Source organism: Talpa europaea (genome assembly GCF_964194135.1).
Source record: "Talpa europaea genome assembly, chromosome: 11".
NCBI lineage: Eukaryota > Metazoa > Chordata > Mammalia > Eulipotyphla > Talpidae > Talpa > Talpa europaea.
The window spans coordinates 60,775,112-60,801,696 of NC_140078.1; the positions used below are offsets into that span (position 1 = coordinate 60,775,112).

Consider the following 26,585-nt stretch of genomic DNA (forward strand, 5'->3'; position numbering starts at 1 on the left):
GCTTAAGACTGAGAACCTCCAGGGACTGAATTCAAAGACAAATTCCCCAGTTATAGAGAGAAACATGCAAGGAAAAGTTCCATTTTCCCTTCTACTTAATAGTCATATTTAACTAATCTCCTGACCATTTCTACAAGAGCACCCTTTAGTTTCAAATAGAGAAACATAAATGGCTTTCCCAGAATGTGAAATGTATGGGACAAACCTATGAGACACCTGTTTCCATAAGGAAAGAGAATGCCAGCTTGGCAAGTCTGCATTCCAGGGTTTCCATCTACAAGCCATTGTGAAAGGGTAACTGATTTCCAAAGGGTGACTGTAGTGTCCAGAGTTTTTGACCCACCAGAAGACTTGCCCGCCTAAGCAAACCCAGAGGCAGCTCCAGCCCTTGCAAGAGTTCTGTTAGTAAAACGCAGCTTGCCCGGGGCAGAGCTGCTTTGGCAAAATTTGCTCTTCTCCTGCAAGATCCAAAAAGAAAGCCTTAACTCCTTTGCCAAAGTGCTGTCAACTCCACTTAAACAGGAAGGCTCTTCTCAGATGCAGAGTTAGGCTGGGCTCTACCGTGCCAGTGACTTTGGCTGGATGGAACACCCTTAAAATGCCACTACAGAGACACACAGTGCCAGCTTGTGGAGCAGTGTATGACACAGTCCCTCCAAAAAGATCTGGTTGATTTGAGTTGGGGTTTTTGTTTTGTTTTATTTTCTCTCTTTACTCATAAAGCCATCCATCTCTCTTTATCACATCAGGTGATCAGTCTTTGTTCAAAAACAAAAAACTGATAGGTCACTTTTTAAAAACTTGTACTTTTTAGCTTTAACTTTTTACTGAAAAATACATAGCTTGGTTAATTTTCACAAAGTGAACACATCTTGTAACAAACACAGATTGAGAAACAGAACATCCCCAGAACTGCAGAAGCCTCTGTCAGCCTTTCTTTCCAGTCTATCTCACTTCCAAGGGTAACTACCATAACATGAGACTAGATTTTAAATCCATCGGTCAAAGAATTTATCCTAAAAGCTGAATTTGGCATTCTTTTCTTTTCTGACATGTCTTTGTATGTGTCTGTATGTGTAAACATTTCTCCATTTTAACTCACATAAGTTTCCATTACCTTTAATTGTTCTGTAACAGTATTCCTTCTTGATACAAGTCCTTCATCTTCGCCATCAACTCTGAGCACCCCATTCATTGCACACACACCTGCCTTCAGAAGTAGCAGGAAGAATTCCACATCTTTACATCATCATTGCATTTGCCTTCAAGTGGGTGAATTTCCTGTTATATCTTGTTATCTGATATCTGACTTGAGCAATGTACTTCCATCAACAATAATTTACAAATAAATGTAAGAAAATGGAAATGTTCCACCATTTAGATCAATCCAGCTACTTCTCAGCAGCCCTAGCCATGGTAATGTCAGCAGTTCCATGAACTTCAAGATCCTAGTGTGAAGCCAGTTCTAGATTCTCACAGCAATGGATTTGAAAACCAAAGGTCCCTTCCAAAGGCAGTTCAGTAAGGTGACCAGTTCTGTTTAGCTGTCCCATGAGTGTCCATGCTTTTAAGTTGCTCTGTGGTTAATCTTTCTTCCATTAATTTTTGTCATTTCTCTCTACATACTGAGCCACACCATGACTCCCCATCCGTAAGCTGCTTCTAAAGTGTGTTGCTTGAGTTTTTGCTGTTGTCTTGCTGTGGACTTAACCAATTTATTTACAACTCTTGTGTGCTTCTGCCACATCTGCATTGTCACTGTGATGGTATTTTTCTTTCTGTCTGTTTCTTCCACAGGAGTTTAACCAGTAACCTACCCAATGTGAACCTACCCAATGTGAACCTTCCCAAAGTACCAAATCTACCAGTTAACATCCCTCTAGGCATCCCACAAATGCCTACTTTTTCGGCACCGTCATGGATGGCTGCTATATATGATGCTGAGTGTGTATTCAGTTCACATTAGATCTAATTTAAATTTAAGTGATCTTGGCATGGATATGTATTGTTTATTTCTATACATCCTATATAACAGAGATGGAGATGGATAATTAGACATATTTTGCTGATCATACAGAGACAATATTGTTTATTTCTGGCAGCAGCGTGTTTGTAAGATGTTTGCTATATATACAGCACTAACAATTTGCCTTACGCCCACTGAGCGCTTGAGGACTATGTCTCACTTCCTGAATTCTTTTGCAAAAGGAGTCTGCCCATTTTGGGTGTTTTGTGTGTTGTTTCGTTTTTTTCCAAGCAAGTGACATGACTTTATTAGGAGTTACTCATCCAAAAACAGTTCAGGAAGCCTCTTTAATAGACTGGCCAGTCATCTCTGGCCTTATATAAACCTAAGAGGCAAACAGACCTACCTTACAGGTGGTAAGATTCTTTTTTAAAGAAAAAATTCCTAGAGATGTTTAAACCATAAAGTATATGTCTGGTGTCAGCAAATGGCAGGATTTAGTAACAGTATGTTCAGGGACAAATGAACACATCTGAATGGAGCAAGCTTTAGTGGTGTAAATGGGCTGTAAAGGTATTCTCCGAAGTCATGAGACAATATGGAGTGCTGACATTGAGGTAGCAAGAAGACCTCTAACACTGGATTTAAGCAACAGATACTTCAATTTTTTTGTAGTTGTGTCTGTGGTATAAGTATAGAGTCATAGTTTATATCCATCCATACAAATGCCAGGGGTGCAGAGGTTTTACTTTTCTTGGCGTCTGACCCACCCTTTTAAGGTCAGCAACTTGGGGGAAAGGAGGTTGCATAGCCATTTCTTCTAGCTTAGGAAATGAATTCTCTCTCTTCCTTAGCAAGAAGAAGATCCAGCACCCCTAAATTCTACCTCAGGGAAATTAAATTAGAACCATGTGCATGATTTAATAAGTGAAGTAAGGTTTAGCGATTCTATACCCTCCTTTGATCCTTTTCTTAGACCACAGCTAATTATAGGCCAGATAAGCTTTTTCTTGAAAGAATAAATTGGCACATTTTCAAAGGGAAGTGTTATTATCAAAGGAATAAAAAATGATCTGAAACTGGCAGTGATGTTTTGAAATCTCAAAATCACATTCATCAAGATGGCCCTCAAGAATTTTATTTTTGCAGAAATCCAGGTAGAAAAGGGACATTAAAATGACTACTAAGTTCCTCCAAAGCAGTCTAATATTTTTAAAAATTTATATTCATCCATAATGAAATCATATGGTCAGTGTATCTGATTCTCTTTAAAAGATGAATAAAAACCTCAAAAAATTTGTATCTGAAAAAAATCTTCTAAAAAAAAACATAAATCATATTCATGCTAAGATGACTATATTAAAAGTTAGATTAGGTAATACTCTGTTCAAATTTTTAAAATAAATACCTGAAAGCTTCTCTTACCTTCTTCTGTGCATGCTCTGTGATATTGTTTTTGAAAAGATATGAATCAAGACATTATAACAAAGCAGATAATGGTCTCCGTTCAATTAATTAAGGCATGAGTGGGAACACATTTTGGTAACTGCTCAGCAATCAAAATAATCTTGGTGCTATTGCCTTAACATTAACAGTTTATCTTAAAAATAAAAAGAAAATATTCTTTTCCTCATGTCAAAACTTAATAATAAGCTCTTCAAAGAAAAAAAACCCTAGAAGAATTTTTTGAAACTCTGAAACCAGATGGGTGTCAAAATGTTGTTGTAATAAATACCAATTATTGCATTCATATGTACTTAATGATTTAAAACATACAACCATGCAGTTCCAAAACGGGGTTTAGACTAGACAAAGTTGGGGTTTCTTTTTTCCCAAGCATAGGATGGGTAGGGGGAAGGCTAAACTTTCATGGAGAAACAAGGCAATCCCCCATTTCTGAACAATGCTTATGACAGTATCTGAAAAGGTGTAGAGTCTCAGTCACCGACAGGAAATGCCTGATTCTATATCTTTTCATAATTCCAGTTTCCTCCTTTGCCACCTTTCATTTTAAGGACGTGTTTCCATGTTACCTGCTCCTTCGTGTCAGATACATCTACGTACTGACCTCAGACTGGTCTGTCCTTGAAAACATTAGCTTGTTGGTCCAGGCCATAGGCTCCCTCTCGGCATGTTGGGAGTTTGCCCCCTCCCCACCCCGCAGTAGCTGTGTATGCATTTATGCACTAGCTATATTTCTCCCTGAAGCATTAATTCAATGCAGCTGGCATCTGTCACAATAGAAACACCCACTCTCATCTGTTTCTATAGACGATGTCAGAACAAGTGGTAATGCATGGTGTGTTGGACATTTTATAAATTACCGTGTTAGCATTAGTGGTATGCGAGGAAGGGGGTGGGGGGTGGCCACCCCTCAGAGCTCCAAATGGGATTGTTACCAAAGAGAAAGCCAGCCAGAGGAGGGCGAGAGGGTGAGAAATGGAGCCTTTCCCTGTATTCAGGCTTTCTGTGGATGCCCCGGTAAAAGTTTCTTAGACGTCATTGTACAGAAAGGAATCAAGACCAATTTCTCCATCTGTACAGAGGACTGGGTAAGATGGTACATGGTAAAAGAGCTCAGGTTTTGAGCCCTAAAGCTTTGCAAATATTCCTTGTCTACTTAACTCCCCCCATCCCTCCCCACCTCACCTCATCCAGGGGCCGCCTATGCAATAGGCTGGTCTGTGAAAATTGGAATAACAACCAAAATGAACAAGACTCTTGGACTCAAGGTATCCCGATGTACTCATTTCCTTTTGAGTCACCCCAGTTTCTTTCCAGCTCTTCAAAAGAGAAAGCAGGTCCTCGCTCACCACTTTGTTAGCACTGTCCTTTTAAAACTGAAAGTGTTGTGCAGTCTCCAAGAGGCCTCCGCTCTGGAGGGGAGCTGGGGAAATGCATGAAACCCTAAATCTTAATAACTGCATGGTGCCATGTAGTTATTATCTGTTGAGACTTATTTCTCTTTCTGGTTCGTGGCCTTCATCTGAATCATCACATGTGTTAATGTGGTTATTAAAAGAAGGCTGATTTTTACCATACACTGTTCTCCTAGTTGTTGTGGGGCAACACCTTCCTCAGACTTCTCACTGGTCTGGAATAATTGGCTGAAGAAATCAGACTGTATGGTAAAACTCAAAATCTGCCGGTGGAGATTGCCCCCACCTCCACCGCCAACATGCGTCGTTTGTATGTTGAAGCCACTGTTTGCCTTAAGCCTTCTAGCCCCCAGTAGTCTTTGTGTCAGCCTTTTCAGAATCCAAGGCCAGTGGGTGACTTTTGATTTCTAATTTTTATCCTGCCAGTAATGGATCAGGTACTTCAGAAGATCTTTTCTGGAAACTGGATGCCCTTCAGACCTTCATTCGGGACTTGCACTGGCCCGAAGAAGAGTTTGGAAAGCACCTGGAACAACGACTCAAGCTGATGGCGAGTGACATGATTGAATCTTGTGTCAAACGGTAAGCATGACTGACCAGCCAGGTTCTGCATGCCTTTCTATTCTACACCAACTCAGGCCACTTTTTCAGTTGGACATAATTTAGAGATTTGGGGAGAAGAGAATTGTTTTTCAAAGTCAGCTGGAGTGGTGGCTGACTAGCTTCAGATCACCTGCCCCACATTTGTTCCAAACACAACACAATATGGCAGCCAATATTTTCATTTAGCTCCATGAGAAAAGGGTACATGTCCATCCTTATTCATCTCTACATCCCAGCTTCAAACGATGTATGATACAAAATGTTTATGTAATAAATATTTATTAAATGTTTGAGTATGTACATGGCTAGATACTTGGGTGGGGGAAAAGAGAGGCACATCCAATTCTAGAGCCAGACTATCCAGTATAGGTAGCAAGAATCCAGTGCCTTCCCAGTTCCATGAACAGAATCTCAGAAGCATCAATCACTCTATACTTATGTGGCTCAAAATCTAATAAGATAGCAACATGAGGGTATGTGATATTAAACATGTATTTTGATGTCCTACAAACTGCCTGTTTTGTCACTGTGGCATATGGACTTGAGGTGGGAATGGTACACTCAAAACTCCTAGGTGCATTGTTCTGCGAGGGTCAGGAGAAAAAAGTGAGGCCAATATGCATTCATTCAACAAAAATTGTTTGAGTTCCTCCTATATGCCAGGCCCAATGCTAAATCCTTAGCATACCATGAAGAATGAGAGACTGCACCCCTTCCCTCATGGAGTATCTTTGACTGTACATCACATAAAGAAATGAAATTCCTCTGATTTGACATCATTATCATCACCCTGTCTATCCCCAGACACACACCCAAGTTCCTTTTCCAGTTCATAACTGTTCCATTGTTTTTCTTCATTCAAGAAAAAAGCCCACATGCAGTATGAGCCCCTCAGGTCTCCAGATGTGGTGTAGTTTAGTTGATGGATCAGTTGTGGCTGATGGGGGCTGGGTTTGGCTGGGCATGCTCTGAATTCATCATCTTATATCTTGGAAGAAGAAAAGAGAAATAATAAGATCAGAACTGGAAACCAAAAGGGCAAAAGAACAACAAAATCCCAGGTAGGTGAGTGTCTCAGCAGGAAAAGGGAAAAGAACTATGTGCTGTGGGGAATCCTGGCAGGTGTGTGATGGCTTGTCTGGAAGCTTAAAGTTTTAGCGATCCAGATCTGGTGTTTTACTCTTTTCTTCCCATTCTTAGAACCAAAGACAGACCTTTTCTCAAACTCAAGGTCAAAATGTTTCCTTAGGGTTCTGAGTTCTACCATCTCCTACCTAGTCTATATCAATTTTAGGAAAAGTAATTCTTTTTCTGTGACCAAACTTTTTCACCAAAAACTTCCCGCAGAACAATTCCTCTGTGGTGAAAAGTCCTCCCCTGAGCTGTACTAGGGCCTGCAATGCATCCAAATTAAGACTTACGGGATCCTGATCTGTGTACACAATTGTGCAGAAAGACATTCATGTCTTTCTCTGAGAAGAAGCAATATTTTGAGTAGGCTTCAGTAGAAAGTACAGAGATGCTTGGAGGAAAAAGAAGGCATAGAGATGAGAAAGGTCCTTTTGTCCTTTACCACATGTATTAATATTTATGGGTTAGCCTCTTCAAAGAGTGTGAGCTACTAAGAGGTAGGGTGTGTATCCTGTTCATTTTGAGCCCCACCAGTCCAAGTCCCAGCATCATGCTTGGCACATTAGTTAAGTAGCCTTTATTAACAGAAGTTGGCCAAATGCACATGTATGCTTGGCACTGAACATTTAAATTTCCTAATGTCCCTTTCAGTTAAGGCCCCAGGCATAAGCACAAATACAGACTAGAGCAAAGGTAGGTGGATATATCATCCCCAGACCTTGAGATTCAGAGGGTAAAACTTGAAGTACTTGGACATGGAATCTTTATTAGTAGAACCTAAAATTGTTTCCTTGGTGACAGAATAACACTTGTTCTAGAAGGCCAACAAATTAAGGGCATTATTTCATAGATGTAAATATGCAATGCCAAAAAGTCAGTAAGACGCTGCTCATTTCCAAGTGTCTAAGAAATTTAAACCATTTCTTTGTCAAACTTGGCAGAGCCTCTAGTCTAGTCTCGATCAGGTAATGTCATCTGTGCAAAATGAGGCATGCTAACCCTTAAGAAAAGTGAGTTGGATTAAGTGACCTTTCTTGGCTTTTTGGTCCCGTAGAACCCTCTCAGTCATATTAATTTTGCATTCAGCTTCCTCCTTTCACACTCCACACTCCAAGGGCTATGAACAGTCCTCCTGTGAAAACAGAAGACAAGGCGATTACTTCATCCTATGGAAGCGATTTAGCATTTCCATTTCTCAAATTGGGCCGGAACTGGCACGCAAACCTCAGAAGATCAGCACAGGGACCTGTCCAACTCAGTCCCCATCAGGCCTCCTTTTCACAAATCCAGAAAATGATGTATTTTCAGTGTAGCTTAAAATGATCATCATGATTAGAAAGCTACTTCATTGCATAGAGTCTTTAGAAGCCAAGATACATTTATCTTTAACATGATCATATAATATATAGGAGTGTTTTCAGGGTTGATTTTTTTTTATATAGTTTTTTTTTTTTTCTTAAGAACTGGGCTTCCAACCTTAGAAATTATACTTGGCTTCCCTGCATGCACCCAGGGTGTGTTAGCAAGCTGGCATCCTTTCCTGAGCTAACTAGCTATGTGGTCCTCCTATGTACTGTTAGAAAACTGCTACAAATACCTCTCAAAGCAATGCTTTTCTGGTGGTGCATGATCTCCAGAATCTGACCGTGAACAATGCTGAAAGGAGCTTTCATAAAAACCACTTACTAACCAGGTGCTTTTTCTTTAAAGACATGTGATGACATGACTCACTTCTCTGAAACCTTGCAAAATATACCTGGTTCCCTTTATAATGCTGATATCAAGGATTAGATCCTACATCTGTATTACCAGCTAGTAATGTCTGACTAGGTTTAACCTGTGAGGGGTAGCACAGTGCTGGGATCATAATTTGACCAGTGTCAGAATTATATGACATTATATTGTTGCCATTACACAAGTCTTGAATTGGTAAGTATATTGTGACATTTTTAATGATAAAAATTACATATTTCTTGTTGCAAAACAATACCTTGAAATTGCAAAACTCAAACATAGTGGAAGTTTCATAGTCCTCTGAACTTCACTTTTCTCCCCAAAGGCAGCCATCATATATATATATCTATATATATATACACACACACACACATATCTATGTATACACATACACACACACATATATGTGTGTGTATGTATATTTGCCTTTAAAGTAATATAATAAGCTCATTGGCTTTTTTTCCTACTTCAGCCTCTTTCAAAATCAGGAAGGAGAAAAAAAAAAGCAATAAACGTCCTTTAAGATTTTCCCCACCATGAGATTTTTGAAGATTAGAAACTGCTTTTTTGGTTTTTGTTTTTTTTAATGCTGTGATTCAAGGTAGGCAGTTGCCAAAGTGAGAGAACTTACATATGCTATAATGTTATAATTGGGGTTTTTTGTTCATTTATTCTCCTGCAATTAGGGTTCTCCATAGCATGTAAACTATAGACAGAAATACGCTGAGCTACAGGTGTTCTGTGCACTGCCCAGAAAGGAAGGGTTTACATGGCTGTCTTTGTGAATAGGCCTTCCTTAGCAGAGAAAGACATTTTAAAAAGAACACATGTGAAGTCATTGTCGATTGAAACTGATTACAGCCTTCAATTTTCTTTTTCACTGACCTCTCAGAAAATGTCTCCTCCACCTGCTGCCATCTGAATGCTGAATTGGTCTTTTCCTACTTTGTTTTAATAGAACCAGGATTGCATTTGAAGTTAAGCTGCAAAAAACCAGTCGATCAACAGATTTTCGAGTCCCACAGTCAATATGCACCATGTTTAATGTTATGGTTGATGCCAAAGCTCAATCAACAAAACTTTGCAGCATGGAAATGGGCCAAGAGGTAAAAAAAAAAAAAAAAAAAAAAGTACAGATTTTTCTCCCTCCATTGATCATGTAGAAGAAAACTTCACAAATTCCTTCCATCTACACTAGTCTGCTAGTTTCAGAAATATACTCTAACATTTGTGGATTAAGCCACACATGAATGTTTGGTATCTGTTTGCTAAGTAAGTTTCTAAGCCATGTGCTGATGAGAATGCCAGTCACTTGGAAGTGATTCTTGGCTAGAGTTGCAATGGCCATAAAGTTCCTTTAAGTTCAGTGACATTCGATGACCGTATTTATTAGGCTGGTATCTCCAACAGATCTGTTCACCACAATGCAAGTCATTTTCACATTTAAAGTGCATTTTATCACTTTGAACATCTGGACAGCAGGAGGACTCTTTCTTGCATCAAGCAACTGTCAGGATATATAATGTCAGATTATCCTGTAACCCAGTCCCTGCCTACACATTCTGAATTTCCCCCCCAAAATCACAGATTTTAATTTTCCTTAAGTTGAGTTGATTGTGAATCTTCCCTGACCAAAAGTTTAGTCCTTTGCTAAGTTTCCAATTCCAAAGTGGTATTTAAAATGTAAAGGAGAAAGAAACAGCAACTTGGGCTTGATTAAAGACTATCATGATCATTTTTCTATGATGGCCTTAAGCCAGCTAGATATTCATATACCAATTTAGAATTAATTCAGAAACATTTCTGGCAACTCTCATGTTGTTGCCAATTGGCATAAATTGCTCCTAAATCAGATCTTTCGATACCAGCCTTACATGCTCAGAATTTTTACTAAATTATATTCGCTCCTTATTCGTTATTTATTTTCTCTTTCGGCACCTTCCATTTTTAAATGTGGGTTGGTGGTATTCTCTTCCTGGCAAGAACATCTCCATCCCTGTCCCACCCCCAACAACCCCTCCCCTCCCCCACCCCATCAGCTTCCTCAGCCACCCTGTTAGCTTCTGCTTCTGACTGATTTTCTTGTCAGGGACCTTTCCGCAAGGATTATGTTATAAGCACTGAGGTCACATACAAGGGAGTCCTTGGTTCTCTTTTCCCAATCCCATTTGCTGCATGCAAATGACCTAGAGCAGTGGTTTTCAAATTTCATTGTGTATGAGACTCATCCAAAGAGTTTCTTAAAAATCCAGATTGTTGGCTGTCACCCTAAGAGTTTCTGATAGGTCTGGGGTGTGGTCCAACAATTTGCACTTCTGACAAATTCCCTGGTGATGCTGATGCTGCCAGTTTGAAGACCACACTATGAGAACCACAGCTCTAGAAACTCAGCATCCAAAATGGGTTAAGGCGAGCTCAGGTGCAAAGGCTCCTGAGGAAGACTTGGCGTGGGCATCCAGATACCTGGATTCTTGCCCTTGCTTTGCTGCAAATTGGAAGCAGTCAAGTCATTCAGCCTCTTTAGACCTCCAATTTCTCACCTGCAATATGATAGCACTATTCTAGTTCCATTTATGCTGTTCTTAGCTGCAGAATCTGTTCTTCAAACTTTACTAAGGGCAGATTGTGAAATAAATAAAAGTAGATATATGCTGCATGAAAGTTCGGAGAGAGGGTCAAAGAAGAGGGGAGCCAGACAAAGCTCCACCTGTGCATTTCTTCTCTGCATACCACCCACCCACCCAACTTCTCTGCACATTCTGAACAATTTCGTAGGCTTTGCAGAGCCCTCTTTTAAAATTCTGCTTTTTTGTGAGCTCAAAAGTTCATTAAGCTGTTTCAGCTTAATCTAGAATCTATCCCTCCTGATTTTTTCTCCCCTTGGAGCTGCTGCTGCTTTATTTTTTTTTTCTTTAACTAATGTGTAATTCATCCCTGTAAAGTGTAATTTCAATATTTTTAGTGTATTCACAATGCTGTGCCTCCATCATCACAGTCAATTGTGGGTCATTTTCATTACCCTAAAAAGGACATCCATGCCCTTTTTTTTTAAAGATTCATTTATTTATGCATGCAAGAACTGGGGTACAGAGGGAGAGAAGATTTACCAGAGACAGAGTGGGGAACAGAACAGGCATACTGACTGAAATACACTGCTGAGGGGAGCAGCAGGCGAGTTAGGAGAGGTCTACTGCGCCATGTATGTTGCTCTCTGGCCAGGGATGGAACTCGTGCTGCAGAGGCTGTGGATAGCTTCATAGGTTGCGTCTTAACCCCTTGTGCCACCAGGGAGGCCCGACATCCATGCCCTTTAGTCGTGATTCCTATCACTCCCTCCCTAGCCGTAGGCAGTGGTGACTTTGTAAGGATGTGAGGCAAATTATGAATCACTAAATAGGTGATTGTAACTGGATTCTTTCTCATTGCCCTGTGTTTTCAAGATTCTTCCATGTTGTAGCAGGTTGTACATCATTTCTTTTTGTGACCAAGTAATAAACTGCCGTATGGATAGGCCACATATTGTTGATGAGTTCATTAGTTGATGGACATTGAAGGTGACACTTTTTAGCTACTATGAATAACTCTCCCATGAATATTTATGTTCAAGTTTTCATGTTTTCAACTCCTTTGGGTATGTACCTAGGAGTGCAATTCTTTGGTGAGATTGTCACTCCATTTAACTTTTTGAGGAATTGCTAAAATATTTCCAAGGTGGCTACACCATTTCACATTCCCATGAGCGGTGTGTGAGAAATCCTATTTTTCTACAACTTCCCTAATACTTGTTGCCCTTACTTAGCCTTCTCCCCAGAGCCATCCAGTTGTTTGTAAGGTGGTCCTTATTGTGTGTAAACTGGTGTGTTGTGGTTTGATTTGCAATGGTATTGACCATCCTTTCCTTACTGATCATTTGTATATCTTTTTTGACAAGTAGCTATTTAAATTACTTGCTTATTTTTAATTGAGGTGTCCTTTTATTGTTTAGCTGTAAGACTTTTTCATGTTACTTGTGCTATGAATAATACACCATTATCATATACATGATTTGCAATTATTTTCTCTTGGTCAGTGGGTTGTCTTTTTTGCTTGCTAGATAATATCCTTTAAAATACAAAAGTTGTTTTCAGTTTCATGAAGTCCAATTTTTCTTTTCCTCCTCAGAGTCCTTCATGATACCCATTTTTGCTGAGTTTCACAATAATGACACCACTCCTAGATGGACAGGGGCTGTTACAGGTGGTCTGGCCTCCTTTTCCTCTCAGCAGCATTTATATCCCTCTTCAGATTAACTCGACTATGACCTTATTTATAGACCAGACAGCTAAACAGTCCTTCTTAACAAGCCAGGTCACTCTGATCTTGAGTTTTGTTCTTTTTGAGCTGGATGTTTAAAAACAATCATGGGAGTAGGATGGGGAATTTTATCACAGACTCCACTGAAAATCTGATGAAATTTATAGAGCCATTTCCCACAAAATAGATACTTTCCCACACAATTTGAGGGGGAACTATGGACCTTTGTAGGCTAAACTACGGTCCTCAGTTGGAGATGCATGATGAGAAATAATAAGTTGACTTTTGTCACCATGTAACTTGTCCTTCATCTTACCACTAAACACTTATGTGACATTTGTTTGAAAATTTACTTTTCTAGAAGAATAAGTTGTCCAGTGACCTAATAGTATTGAATGCATCCCATGAATACCTTAGCTACCAAACTCTGCAACCTTGAGCAAGTCACTTACTCTGATAACTGACTGTCATCATTTGCCAAATGAGAGATACACCTCTGACACACAACCTTTGAGAAGTATGTAGCTTATTAAAATTGGGGGAAAAGCACCCTAATTTCTGAACATAGGATTAAAAAGTTGTCTTGGATATGTCCAGACAGTAACATTTTTGAGACTGAACAGTAGTGTCCGTTTCTTTCTAGATGTTATTCTCCTTGATAAAGTAGAAAGACTTCATATATTCTCCTCAGATGAGGCAATGCTATTTTTTTAGTAACAGTGACAAGCTGGTAAATATTTTGTTTTTCCTGAACTAGTGCACACAGCCTCAAACTAAATGTTCTTTATAAAGGGCCCATTCAGTATGACATTCTAATCTATGATTCTTAGCCTAAGACTCAGTTTCCCAAGTCATGCTAGAGAGCCCTTCTCCCCTATGTGTTTGAATCAGAGACAACTAGGTGACCAGATTGTTGGAAGTGAGGCCCCTTCTGACCTTCGAATGCTGACTAAGGTCAGAGTAAAGTCAGAAATCTTTGCCTGTAAATATATACCACATAAATCCTCACTTAACATCATGAATAGGTTATTGGAAACTGAATTAAAACAAACATAATGAAATCAGACCCTCAAATAACATTCTTTCATTCAATATTGGCGAGAATTTTTTCTTCTCGTTGATGTTACAACAAAGCAACATTGAACAAAACATTACTGCCAGGCTTATTGTACTTTGTTGGGTCTTCTCTGTGGCTGTGATTTTGAGTAGAACTTCAATGGGAAGTGTCATGCAAATTGTTCCTTACTAATTTTTCTCATTTTGTAGAATGAGGATATTCATCTCAAAAATAAAACTGAAGGGGCCTCCCCTGGTGGCACAGGCGGTTGAGTGCAGCACTGTCAAGCCTTCCGTAGCCTCTGCAGTGCCGGTTCAATCCCAGCCAGCCGGCAAAGGCCCCACATGGCACAGCAGACCTCTCCTGTCATGCCCACTGCTCCCCTCAACAGTGTATTTCTGTTGTCTGCCTGTTCTGTTCCCCGCTCTGTGTCTGGTGAATCCTCTCACCCTCCCACACATCTGGCCTGTACCCTGGTTCTTGTATAAATAAATAAATAAATATTTTAAAAAAAATAAATAAATAAAACTGAATTGTTAAAATTAAATTAACCACAAATGACTGGAAACATTTTGAAATTGGAAGAATAGATAGTTGAATATTTTTATGTAGTTTTCACTCTGTAAATAATGGGTATAAATACTGAATATCATAGATCAAGTTAGTATTACCTGCCTCCTCCTGGTTTCCAACTCCCTCAACCTTTTTTATACTAGCTGCTAGCCAGGTGACACAGTATTTTCCAAATTTCACTTCACTTCCTGAATTTCATCATTGGGGTAAAAGTCTTTAGATCTAAAGGCAGCTGTTGAAACATTTGTTAGCCATACTTTTCTATCTTAAATATTTATTTTTTCATTAAAATTTGTGAAGCACCAATAGACAGGAAATTGTGTATTAAATAGTTTCTCACTTGGTCTAGTGTGTTTTCATCTCATTTCCAAGGTCAGATGGTCTTAACAGAAAGACAACATACACACAATCTGTTCCATGACAAGGCAAAATGTGCAGCACAGGAAGTCAAGTGGAATGATTTTCACAAAGCAATTGTGAATTTGCAGCAACTTAGCTTATCAGAAGCAAAAAGTCAACTTCTCACATTTACCATGTCATTGCAAATTAGTAGTTCCCTTGTCATCATCATGATCCAGGACCCAAGAATGTAACTTAGGGGTGTTGTTGTTGTCTTCACCCATCATCATCATCATCATCATCATCATCAAATCAATCTAATCAGCCAGCAGAGGGAACTCAAAAATACAGAAATAAGAAGGATCCCTCTTTTTGCTCAAATCATGATACAGATATAACTGAGTAGTTTATCCGATTGCAAGAGATTTGTGACAGATACTCTTGTTTGGAGGATGGTGATTAAAAGATGCCCCAGTAGGATTTATACCCTTTTATGAAGTTTTCCAGCTGCATAAAACAGTGTCCCTCTCAGGAAAGGGCAAAGAGTTAGAAAAGCAAGTTAATTGTGTCAGGAGAATCTGATAAAAGGGATTTGTGTATTTTATAATCACTCCAATAGGGATCAGGGGTACTTTGATATTTATCCCTTTACTGTATAATAAGCAGCATAGATATTACCCTGCCTGTCCCAAAGTAAGTTTTTTTTTTAATGCAGGTTATAATTTTCATAAAACACAGTGCATATATTCTAGATGAGATTACAAATGAATGCGTACATGTAACCACTATGCTAGTCAATTAGTAATTATAGCAATGATTGTATGGTGCCTTACAGCATTTCTAAGATTCTAAAACACGTTTACATACTTTGTTCGGTGAATATCATTTCCATATTCATAACAGGGATCATTCTAGCCCCATTGGGGAGAGGAGGAAATGGGGTTTAATGTGTTCCTTTCTTCTGGAAAAGGAAAAATAATCATATTCCAGCACTTGTCTTCACATGCGGGGGATGGGGGAAGAAATGTGGAGAGGAGTAGAACTCATATTATTAGCGTAGAGTGAAAGGGAAAAATAGTGGGAATCCCAGAGAGAAGTCAGGGCTGAGTCTGGCAGGAAAACATGGAAGATGGAAGGGGTCTTGTAGACCATGTCTCCATATGCTTAGTTTTGATTCCTTAGAGGATGAAAAGGCTTGAGGCTCCTCCGTTTTAGAAGAGAAAGTTTGTCTTTTGAGAAAGAATGGCATAGTGAACTTCTTGGAATGAGTGCCTAAACTTCCTTTGTGAGTGATGAGTACTGTTCTTGGCTCTATTTGCCATTCCAGCCAAGTTTTACAAGAGAACATTTCTGTTCTCAATGATGTTCTTTGCTTGATTGGAAGCCCCTCATTTAATATTTCTTGTTATTTTGCCTTCAACTAGGTTTTCTAAGTTAGTTTAGTCTTGTAATAAATTTAATAAATGTGAATTATTAATAGCAATCCAAAGAACATCTAGCAGAACAAGGCAGTCACATGAGGAGGGAAAGTGAGCATGTGATTCTGGTTCTTATTTCAAGACCTAAAAATGAATTTGGAGCCCCGTCAGTTTTCCTGAATTCCTCTGCTCTGACATCTTTCTTTGTGTTTCTAACACAGAATTCTGCAGAGAGATTTTGCATCTAGCTTCTGGTGTATGTACTTAACCGGTAGCCAATGCGGGTTCTAATTCATCAGGACCATACAACATAGGACACTTATTTTCTGTTTTTCCTCTTATCAACTACAATGAGATGACTGAGTAACAAGACCATCTCTCCTTTCCCTTATCTTCTACTTTATGAACTTGAACATATAATAATATGTGAATTGCAATTATAGTGGATAAAATGCTTTCACATTTAGACCCTCAGTTCATCTTCAAAATAAATATGAGTCTGAGAGCAGGACTACCAGAAACTGGCTTTGAAAAATAAGAAACAAACCTACTAAATATCTTTATACAGGGTGTGCTTAGTCCTGGCTTCTCCCTTTGGTGCAGGGTCATGGCACTATTACCTGATCTTTTACAAATAAACTAAACTGTATTTTCAGCATGATTTACCTGGTACTTTGCACTGGGACTTTATTCAGGTATTCCAATTAAAAAAAAATATTCCCCTAGAAGTTTAACTGAATTAACCTAATCCACATCCCTCTGCTTCCTTGTAGTAATTCTGATTGCCAGTTATCAGAATATCTGACCACATACTATGGCTTATTATTTCTCTATGTTTTCGTAGCTCTTTGGATGATATGTTTAATTTTTATTTTCTCATGTGTCCTTTTGTCCTGATTTTTATTTGCACTGTTCCTTTTTTTTCTATTCTAATTAATCATCCTTCTGAAAGTTTGTTCAAGAGTGGGTAAGTGCATTTTCCTTTCCAAATAGCATTGTTTTGCATTGTTATTTTTCATTAAGGAACTATGAAATAATTCAAATGGATACTAACATGATCTAATAAATGTCAAGGAGCTGGCATACAATATTTTCTGTTGAAATCGCTTTTCCTTTTCCCCTGGCATTTGCAGCAGATTTTTGTTTGTGTGGGGGTTTGTTTTTGCATTACTATTTAAATGTAGTGTACAGTGCAGTTAGAGGAGTTGAAAATCTTAGCAGCAGTCTTGGTAGAGGCTCTAAGCCTGGTCTGTTTGTTCACGAATAGAAAAGGAAGGGCTCCCATCAGGTTTCTAAAAGAGACGTTTTGCTGGACATGAATTCAAAGCTTGGAGACAGAAGAGGGGAGTGCCGACGCAGACCAAAGGATCTGAACATCTTGACAGTTTTCTAAAATCAGTTAGAGTGCTTGATCAGATTCCCTTTGGAAGAATTCTACACCTAAGCCACATCCCCCAGTAGTTTCCTAAAGATAATTTTATCCCCTGTATTACATTATTGTGGTATCATGCTTTGTAAGGCCCAGATGGCACTCTGCTAGGCCATTAAGCCACCTGTGTGTCCTACTTGTAAATGTGTGGCTGTGTCTTCACATCACAGCCCACAAGGGAAGCCTTGAGTGAGGAACAGTGTTCCTGGTGGTTTTTTTTCTTAAGCGCTTCAGATCTCTCTTCATCAAAGATCTGTAGTCAGAATCTTTCTTACAACTGCTTCTGGGACTATGGAAATAAACTAGGTCTGCAGGCCAGGTTTTATTTATAAATTGTGTTGTCTAAAAATTACTGACGGATACAATGCCATCACCTCCCCAACATGCTAATATTTGTCTTTCTGTGTTCTTTAGCATCAATACCATTCAAAAATAGACGAGCTAATTGAAGAAACTGTTAAAGAAATGATAACACTCTTGGTTGCAAAGGTAACCTTCAGCTTCAGGTGAAATGTTTCATCATGAACATGGCTTTGTTATGTCTACATTTCCATTAAAATGTAACACGTTAAAAAGTTGAGCTGAATACTTGTATTTCTCAGGAAACAAGATTGTACGTCACCCAGCCTCAGCTCAGAATGATTTTTCTGATGATTGCAAGCCGTGCGAAGATGAATCGATGAAGTGGCATATGTTAACTTAATAAGAATTTGTCCCCAAACGTTGCACTCGGTTATGCGGAAAATGTTTGTTTTGTTTTCCAGCACTGACAAAGTTAGATTTTTAAATACAGAAAGTTAAACGGTAATAAGGAATTCTGCCATCATGAAAATCCCCCTTTCCTCTAGTTTCACATGCAGTGAGAGTCATAATAAAACATAAAAGTCAGATAAAGCTATTTCAGTCACCCTCATGAATTATAGAATTTTAACTAAGTAATGCTGAATGGGAAGACATTTATATTTGCCAGTACTAAGCTTCTGTTTCCCCCAAATTACTGATAAAATACAAATAAAAATAGATTGCATTAAATGTAGTGCTAATATGTAACATAAAAACTGCTTTGCGCAGTTTTGGATTTTGAAAAGTGCATTTAATATCGCATGCTATATGCAACTCAATAATATTTTGTCACTTTGCACTTCTGTAACACTCTATATTTGCAATCACATAATAATGAAGAGAAAGCCGGATAAGTCAAATATTTCTGTGTAAAGGCAGTCTATTGCTTTCCCCCAAACGAGAATCAAATAATGGAACCATGAGAATTAGCCGAGCACTCAGTGCTGTGTGGTTGAAAAACATTGCTCTTTATTATGAACAATTACAGTTTGAAATAATAACTCTTTTCCTTTTTTCTGCTTTACTAGTTTGTTACTATCTTGGAAGGAGTACTGGCAAAATTATCCAGATATGACGAAGGAACTTTGTTTTCTTCTTTTTTGTCATTTACGGTAAGTGAATAGTTTCTGTCTCTCCTGGTTTTAGTTTTGGTTTCAGTTTCAGGGTGGAATGCTGTCATGATAATTCATTTTGGGCTTATGTATGTGTGTTAATTGTAGTCAACTGCCAATATATAATAATAACACAGGGGGGATAAATAGAGCGTTTCATAATAGCAGGTAATCCAAGACCATTTCTATTTCAGTTGTCAACGTACATATATGTGTGTTGTATATCTATGAAATATGCAAACACTCACACACTTTTGATATTTGTATTCAAAGAGTTCCTGCCCCAGAAGCCCATCTTAGCTACTGCAAACAAATCACTTCATGTTTCTGAACCACTGTTTCCTCATCTATAAGTAAAGAAAATTCATTGTAGAGCTTGCGAATAGAGATTTGTAGGTCAGATAGAACTTGCAAATCGATTGTATTTGTTCCTCAGTGTTTGATGTACACTTGTCTTAACTGAATCAGTTGCTACATTTAAAAATCAGGAGCCATCACAGAGAAGTCCGTATTCCAAGACTGTATAACATCAGTGCACTGGGTGTGCGTATGTGCATAGCAGTGATCTGCTGGGGCTGAGTCACAGTGGTCTCCACAGACCAAACATGTATGCCTGCTTCTTGTTGCCCTTTCCTGGACACTCATTCATGAACCTCACTGGGCTCGGGCACAGTTAGTTTACAACATCTAGCACAGGTCAGTGAATCAGTATAAATTCTGAGAGACTCTAATGCAGTGGCCAGAATTGGGCATGAGCACAGAAATGGTGGCAGAAGCCAGCTGAATCTCTGCAGGTAAATGAGCAATGGGGAGGGTCACTGTAAACGGGCTGCTTCAGGGCCAGGTTCTCCTCCCTTCCTGGCACTAGGTGGATGCTATAGCTATCCTCTTTCTTGCCACTTCTGACAGCAGGGTTCTTGCTGGCTGTGAGACCAGCTGTTTTGTTCTGACAACGCCATAGAATAGGCAATCAATCTGGGACTCACCGCAGAATACCATTGTTGGACACTGAATGTCAAGACAAGGCTGGCAAAGGGACGGGCATAACATATCATCTTTGGAATCCAACAGAATCAGGTTCAAATCCCATTACTGATAATTAGCCAGCTGTGATCTTGAATAAGTGACTCATCCTCTCTGAACTTTGGTTTAGCTCTAGTTTGGGTTTTTGGTTTAGAAGAGGGGTGTTGTTATGTAGTTTTATTTTGGGGAGGATGTGTATGTGTCTTTATCTGTGTGTGTATCAGTTGCCAGTGTTGTATGGGAACTGGGGACATATGGTCCATTATAAGCTGGATCATAATGTTAGTGAAAGAGTTTAATGTATTCAGCTGGCAATTGCCTAGCACATAGTAGGCCTCGGTAAATGGCAGCTATTATTTATAAAAGATAACTAATATGATTATTATATGATGCAAATATAATGCACACAAGGTCAAATATACCCTACTTGATATTTCCCCAATCCATACATTATATTTACTAGGAATTAAGGGGACTGTAGACAGAAAATATTTTAAACTGTTTCTAGATAGCATCCATGTATCTGTATGCCCAGCTTGCTTTGATAGGCACTTCTGACTGTCCCAGGTATAAGAATTGAATTTAATCCCAGTGATGGCACCAGTGCCTGGAATTTACTGGCAAAGGTGGGATGAACAGAGGATGGTAACAATAGGAATTTTCTGATTGCACTCTGTAGAACTACCCATAATGTGTCACAGCTGAAAAAAAAACTTATTCAACCCACTCCTATGACAAAGAAACCAAGGCCCAGAGAGGGGAAGTAATTTCTCTAAAGCCACACAGCAATGGGCAGCATGGGGACAGGAACCCAGATCTTCTGCCAGCTTCCCCCCACCACTGAGTGGCTTTCTGGAGAGGGTGGGATTCAGCTGGCAATTTCCTGGCACAGGAAGGCAGATGGGTGAATGAACAGGGAAGATTAATCAAGAAGGATTCAGGGCACATGAGTAGGAAATATTAGATAATCCATTCCTCAGCTAAGTGATGAAAATGGTAAAAAGTGGCAGAACTTAATGCAACATTTCTGGAAAACATTCCCGACACCTTCAAAAGCTATCACTTGCTATGAGTCCTCATTTTGAGCAACTGTTTTTACTGCACTGGACTTGAACCAGTGAAAACCAGGAAAGCCCCTCTGCTCTTCATTGAATGGAATTCAGTCCGCCAAAGGCCCCACCCTGGTTACTTACTTACCAAGAGAACTAGTGACTAGTGACGTGACAGTGATATCAAGAACACAGTAGGAGAGGAATTCTCACAGGAGGGTTAGAAACGAAGCCGACCTAACATATCCTCTGCTGGAGTTTTCAAGCTGAAATTCTCATCCACTCATCTCCCTTTTCTAAGACATTTTGCAGCCACACAGCATGCCTGGTGAAGTCACTGTAACTGCAGAACACTTTGGTGCCTGTTGCTGGGCCTGTAACTTCCCTTCCTTAGTGACACTTCCCCCACACACTTGGCCACCCTGAGGCCAAAAGCACCCACTTATCATTTGCAGCCTGTGTTCTCATCTCCTGCTGGTATTCCAGTATTGGAGAGCGGAGCTGTGCTTCGAGGTGGCAGGAATATCTCCACGCATGGATTCTGATCTCCTGCCCAAATTGCAAAGGGCCTTTGAAGACTTCCTGCAGCCAGTTGTGTTCATTACCCTAGAGTGAGCAGAGGCCACGGGTATTGTGGAAAGAATCTCTTAAGTCACTGGGGAGGGAACCAGCTGTGAGTCCCTGGACAAGGTCTTAGAGATAGTGCAGACACCCTGGATTGATTTCCTTAATTCTGCTCCCATTTGTGATTCAATTCTTCAAGTATTACTGTGCACTTACGTCCCCACCTCAGCAGGGCTGCCAAGTATGAGCCATGTGCTCTGCCCCCCAGAAAGCTGACAAGTATCGACAAATATGCCACCCTTTCCCCCTCTTTCTCCCGCTGAGCGCCTCCTTTCCTGGGTGGGCTTGATTTCATGGTCCAAGCCAGACATTTTGGGAAACGTCTGCAGTGGCACGGAGCAGGCAGGGATATTTATCTCTCGTCTCCATCTGCATTGCTTCCTCTCTTGGAGAGGAGTCGGGGGGAGGAGGGACGATGAGATGTGGCTTCTTCGTGCCAGCCCGGGAGGCGCCCAAGCATACCCCTCCTCTCCTCCCTCAGCAGCCTCAGCAGCCTTAGCAGCCGGGGATTTATGGAGGCAGGCGCCTTCGCCTTTCGAACTTTTGAAAGATCAGCCCAGTTGGAAGTCGCAATTAGCAACTATCCGCCCATTTCCCCTGACTGCAAGATGTGCTTTTGTGTGGGTTGCCTGCTTGGAAGGGTCCCTGTCTTGTGGGTAGCCGGTGCTGTTCTTTTAGGAGGCCAGGAAGGCGGACAAACAGGTGGCCAGCCCCTCTCCCAGCAAGTTAAAAGCCTTTCCCTGTTCCTACCCAGGTGTTTAAATATATTTTCCTCCAGAATCCATTTACTCAGACATTCACCTAACGTGTATTTTCAGAACACCTCTGTGTTGTCTTTTGTGCTGGGTGCCAGGGACTTAGCATTAAGCATGGAAGACATGCTTGTTGGCGCTTACATTTAGGAAAGGAGACAGGCAATAAAAAGAGGAAATACATTTGTAGGTGGGAAAGTGCTGTGCCGGCCGTCGTGGGGAGGAGAGGGGGAAAGGGACAGCCCTTCAGCTGGAATGTCATGGGAAAGGCATGGCATAATCCAGAGAACAAGTGAGCTGAAACTTAAATGGGCTAGCCATGGGTAGAGAGGAGAGGAGAATCTTCTGGAAGAGCAGCAACTGCAAGACCCATGAGCCAGGAAAGCAGGAGGCATTTTGGAGGATATTTTAGAGGTTGTGTGAACAGGGTTTAAGGATTGAGAGGATTTTTGGAGTAGAGACTGAGAGGAGCAATGGTGGAAGTCCCGAGAACTGTGATGTACTCTGAGTTCAGCGAGCTTAGATGATTCCTGAGTCAGTGAGGCCCAACAAGCCAGCCCGGCTCTCACCAGGAGCTGTGTGACCTGGGCTTTTAATTCTTTCCTTGTAATATGACAAAGGTTGTATTTGATGAATTCAGAAGCCTCAGTAGCTACAAGAGCTTCTTTTCTTTAGGCACTTTAAGTGCCCCACACAAGGCTGATGCTTTCAATATATTTTTCTCCTTGAATCCTCTGAACAATCCTCTGCATCATCGTTCTGCTGCAGGTGATGAAATTGAGCACCAGAAAGTTAAGCATTCCACCAGCGCACTCCCTCCCACTAGACTCCAGCATCTCAGAAAAGGAATGAAGATCTAAAAGGAGTCTAGCCCCACCCCTTGCAGACAAAACAATTGCATCAAATCCTCTGAAACCCCCTAGAATTCAACCAAGATCTCCCCAATAACCAAATCTACTTGCAATGGTTACAGTGTAACACGGACGCACTCAGGACAGGGAGGGTGAAACCCATTTCAGGACTGTCAGAGGCCCAAACCCTACTTTATGCCCAGTCTCCTAGATCTCAATTTACCCTCATTCACCATTCCCCCCTCCTTTTCCAGCAACATAATTGTTTTCACACTTAGCAATGAAACAAAACAGACATACTTTCTGCTAGAATCAACTACCAGGGCTGGGTTTGTGTAGATCAACCTGCAGAATCAACTGTTTTTGTGCACTTGATGTCATGCCAGGGGACGAGGCTGCTACCTTTAGCAAAATCCAGAACTGTCTCAAGGGAATGCATTTCTTCCCATAAAACATTTGGGTCAGGAAGCATTTCAAATTATAGTGGGGTGCGTGTTCATGATCATTTGTTAGTCTTATTTAGGATGGCATTCCATTTTTGCCTTGGTTTCAAGGAATGCCCAGCATGGGAGAAATGGGTTTTTCTAGAGTGGGCTGGTGATGGTGGTAAAGACATATAGACATCTTGGTCTATCCTCTAAAGGTAACATCACCAAAGTATCAGATGCTGAATTCATGGGATTCAGGTCAGTTCATGTCTACGTTTCAGAGTGGAGATGCCTGCCTGGACAGAAGTACCCACTGTAGCAGAAATAGCTAGCACATCCTTTGTGCCAGGCTCTGTGATGTCCATGCTTCTTCTCATCTGATCCCCACAATCACCCTTTGCAATATATTCGATTACTGCCCCCATTTTATAAATGAGGGAGGTTGAGTAATTTACCCAGAGTCACACAGCTGCTAAGACTCCCCCTATGATTGACTCCTTTATTATCACCCTGGTGTTTTTCCCCATAGAAACACAGAAACTCATAAATGAAGTTAATTAGGGACTCTTCCAGAAGCCATCCACTAACTTTCCTAGGAGAAAGATTAATTTATCTTTTTACATTTTACAAGCAAAAATATTGTGTAAATAATTTACCCACCAGCCAGTTTTGCAATAAAACTAATCAACATCAGAATTCCCCACTTCCTTTGTGCTTTCAGTTTCATGTAACTCCATTATTCACCGCATATTTATTGAGTGCATACATGTGCTGGGGGCTTAGCAGTGAGTAAAAGGGACAATGCCTCTTTTTGTACATTTGCATGAGGGAGATGTATTCTCAACAAGTCATTTACAAATGTGGTGATTATTCAGAGAGAGAAAAATAGCATATGCAATGGGATCGTAGCTCAAAGGGGATCCAACCTCATCTGGGAGGCCATCAAGGAAATGATGTTTAAGCTGAGATCTGACAGATAAATAAAAGTTCCCTAAGCAGAAAAGAGACCAAAGAGAGTTCCAACATGCAAAAGATTTGGAGGAGAAAAGAGGTCAAGTACATTCTGGAAGTTTATTGTGACTCAGAGAGAGGCCTTAGGGGTTGGGGGAGAGGCAATGGCAGGGATGGAGTTAAAGAACTAGTCAGGAATCTGATCAGGAAGGAACTTGTCGATGGTTTGGAATTTAAGGGATGCTATCAAAATTGATTCAATTGGAGAAGTTAGGAGAGATCACAGAAAGAATGCTACCTGTTAAAAGCCCCTGTTGAATTCATGGTCTTCTGATTTTGACATTTTCAGCCTCCTTTGGAAGGAAAGACTTATTTCCTCTAATATATTTTGTTTACATGGGTCAACACAAACACAGAGCCCTAAAACATTCAAGAAGTATAAAGCATTCATCTGCCAGGCCTTCTACTGACTTCTTTCATCAGCCTCTCCCCAGTGTTTCAGAACTTGACATCCACTTTGGGGTCTATGACAGATAATTTTATTACCTAGTAGGACATCATCCTCAATTCCAGTTCAGGCCTTGAAAATGTAGTTGACAATTAACATACCTGCTGTCCAAGCAACCTTTCAGAAGCATTTCAGAAAAAAAAAAATCATCCAAAATTAACCATTTCTCTTAATATTCTTTACTAGACAGAAGAATATAGTTCAAAGTGAATGTAAGACAGACACAGTGTTTTCCTCAGACTGGGAGGTGCTGAGCAACTGGGTTACAGAAATGTCAGCTACAAAAAAAAAAAAATCTAATGGACATGTATATGACTTCAGACAGGAAATAATTATTCTGAAGTGAAAAAATAGAGATTCTGGCCTAATCCCTGAGCTACATGCAGGGGAGAACTTTCACGAGAAGGTTCGAGGGAGAGATGTGATTTAAGGGTCAGACTAACAGAAATACAGGCAGATCATTCATTTCTGAGCCTCTGTTTCTTCATCTGCAGAATGGGAATGACAGTGTCTACTTCAGAAAGTCAAAGGGTAGTGAGAGATAAAGTGGATGTGGCTTTGCATGACCCCTGGTGTGTTGTGGGTGCTCCAGAATAGTCATTCTTAGTCTTACCTTCAACTTACTCAAGTAGGAAAGCTTAATGACCCTCATGCTTTTAACCAACCATTATTTTACCTGTTCAGCCCACGGCATCATAGTCATTTCTCCTAAGCAAGTCAAACTATTATGCATCATAAGAGCTACCAAAACTCCTCTGTAACTTCTATTTTAACATACTTTTATATTGAAAAATTTGATTCGTGAAAGATCTCTTCTATTTTCTTTAGTGTATTTTTGGCATTTGATGTTTTATTTTACAAGAATTTTTCATACATATGTAGTCTCTAGACTACCTTCCTATTAATCAAAATATTTGCTTAACAAGATAGAATATCTCATTCCCCAAGCATATTTTGGGTTGAGGCAGGTTTATTTGAATATACATAGGGGTTGCTTCTTTGTTCAGTTCTGCCCCCTTACCAGTGTATAATCTTCAACAGATAAACTAACCTCTGGCTGTAAAATGGGAATAATAACATTTACTGATTTGTAAAATGGGAATAATGGTAAGACTGACATTATATGGTATTGTTAGAATGAAATGAGAACATGTTGTTATACCTGAAATAGGGTTAGTTTTCCATATTTGTTAGATATTATTATCATTGTGGTTACTAGCGTGATTTTGTCACTGAATATTGAGTACTAGACTCAGTTACTTGATCAACTGCCATACTTTAATAACTGATAAATGAAAGTTACTGAGATAAACTTTTTTAAAGGTTTTATCTCTGTTGTCTGGGTGTTACTATCTATATTATAAACCACAGAAAGAACTTTTGAGACTTTCTGGTGCAGTGTTTCCTCTGAAGTCCTGAAGTCTGCTTCGTTTCTGTCTGCTAGTGACAGTGACTATATCTCTTTCTATCTCAGCAGTCGGTGACATCATGTTGGAGCTTGAAATCAACCATGGTTGAAATAT

General features: G+C 39.9%; 1 protein-coding gene across 17 annotated transcripts in view; it reads left to right on the forward strand.

The window, feature by feature from the left end:
* The window catches only part of CADPS (calcium dependent secretion activator), a gene marked incomplete at both ends in the record, with an annotated part of 442,011 nt that overhangs the window by 356,536 nt on the left and 58,890 nt on the right, over positions 1–26,585 (forward strand). For 12 of the 17 annotated variants that reach the window (XM_084246953.1, XM_084246956.1, XM_084246954.1 and 9 more), the window contains 5 exons: positions 1,798–1,944; positions 5,272–5,427; positions 9,272–9,419; positions 17,837–17,911; positions 18,793–18,876. In XM_084246953.1, coding sequence (XP_084103079.1) covers positions 1,798–1,944; positions 5,272–5,427; positions 9,272–9,419; positions 17,837–17,911; positions 18,793–18,876 — 610 coding nt within the window. The remainder of the gene's footprint in view (positions 1–1,797; positions 1,945–5,271; positions 5,428–9,271; positions 9,420–17,836; positions 17,912–18,792; positions 18,877–26,585) is intronic. The other 5 variants (XM_084246968.1, XM_084246958.1, XM_084246959.1 and 2 more) reach the window with 1 other exon arrangement.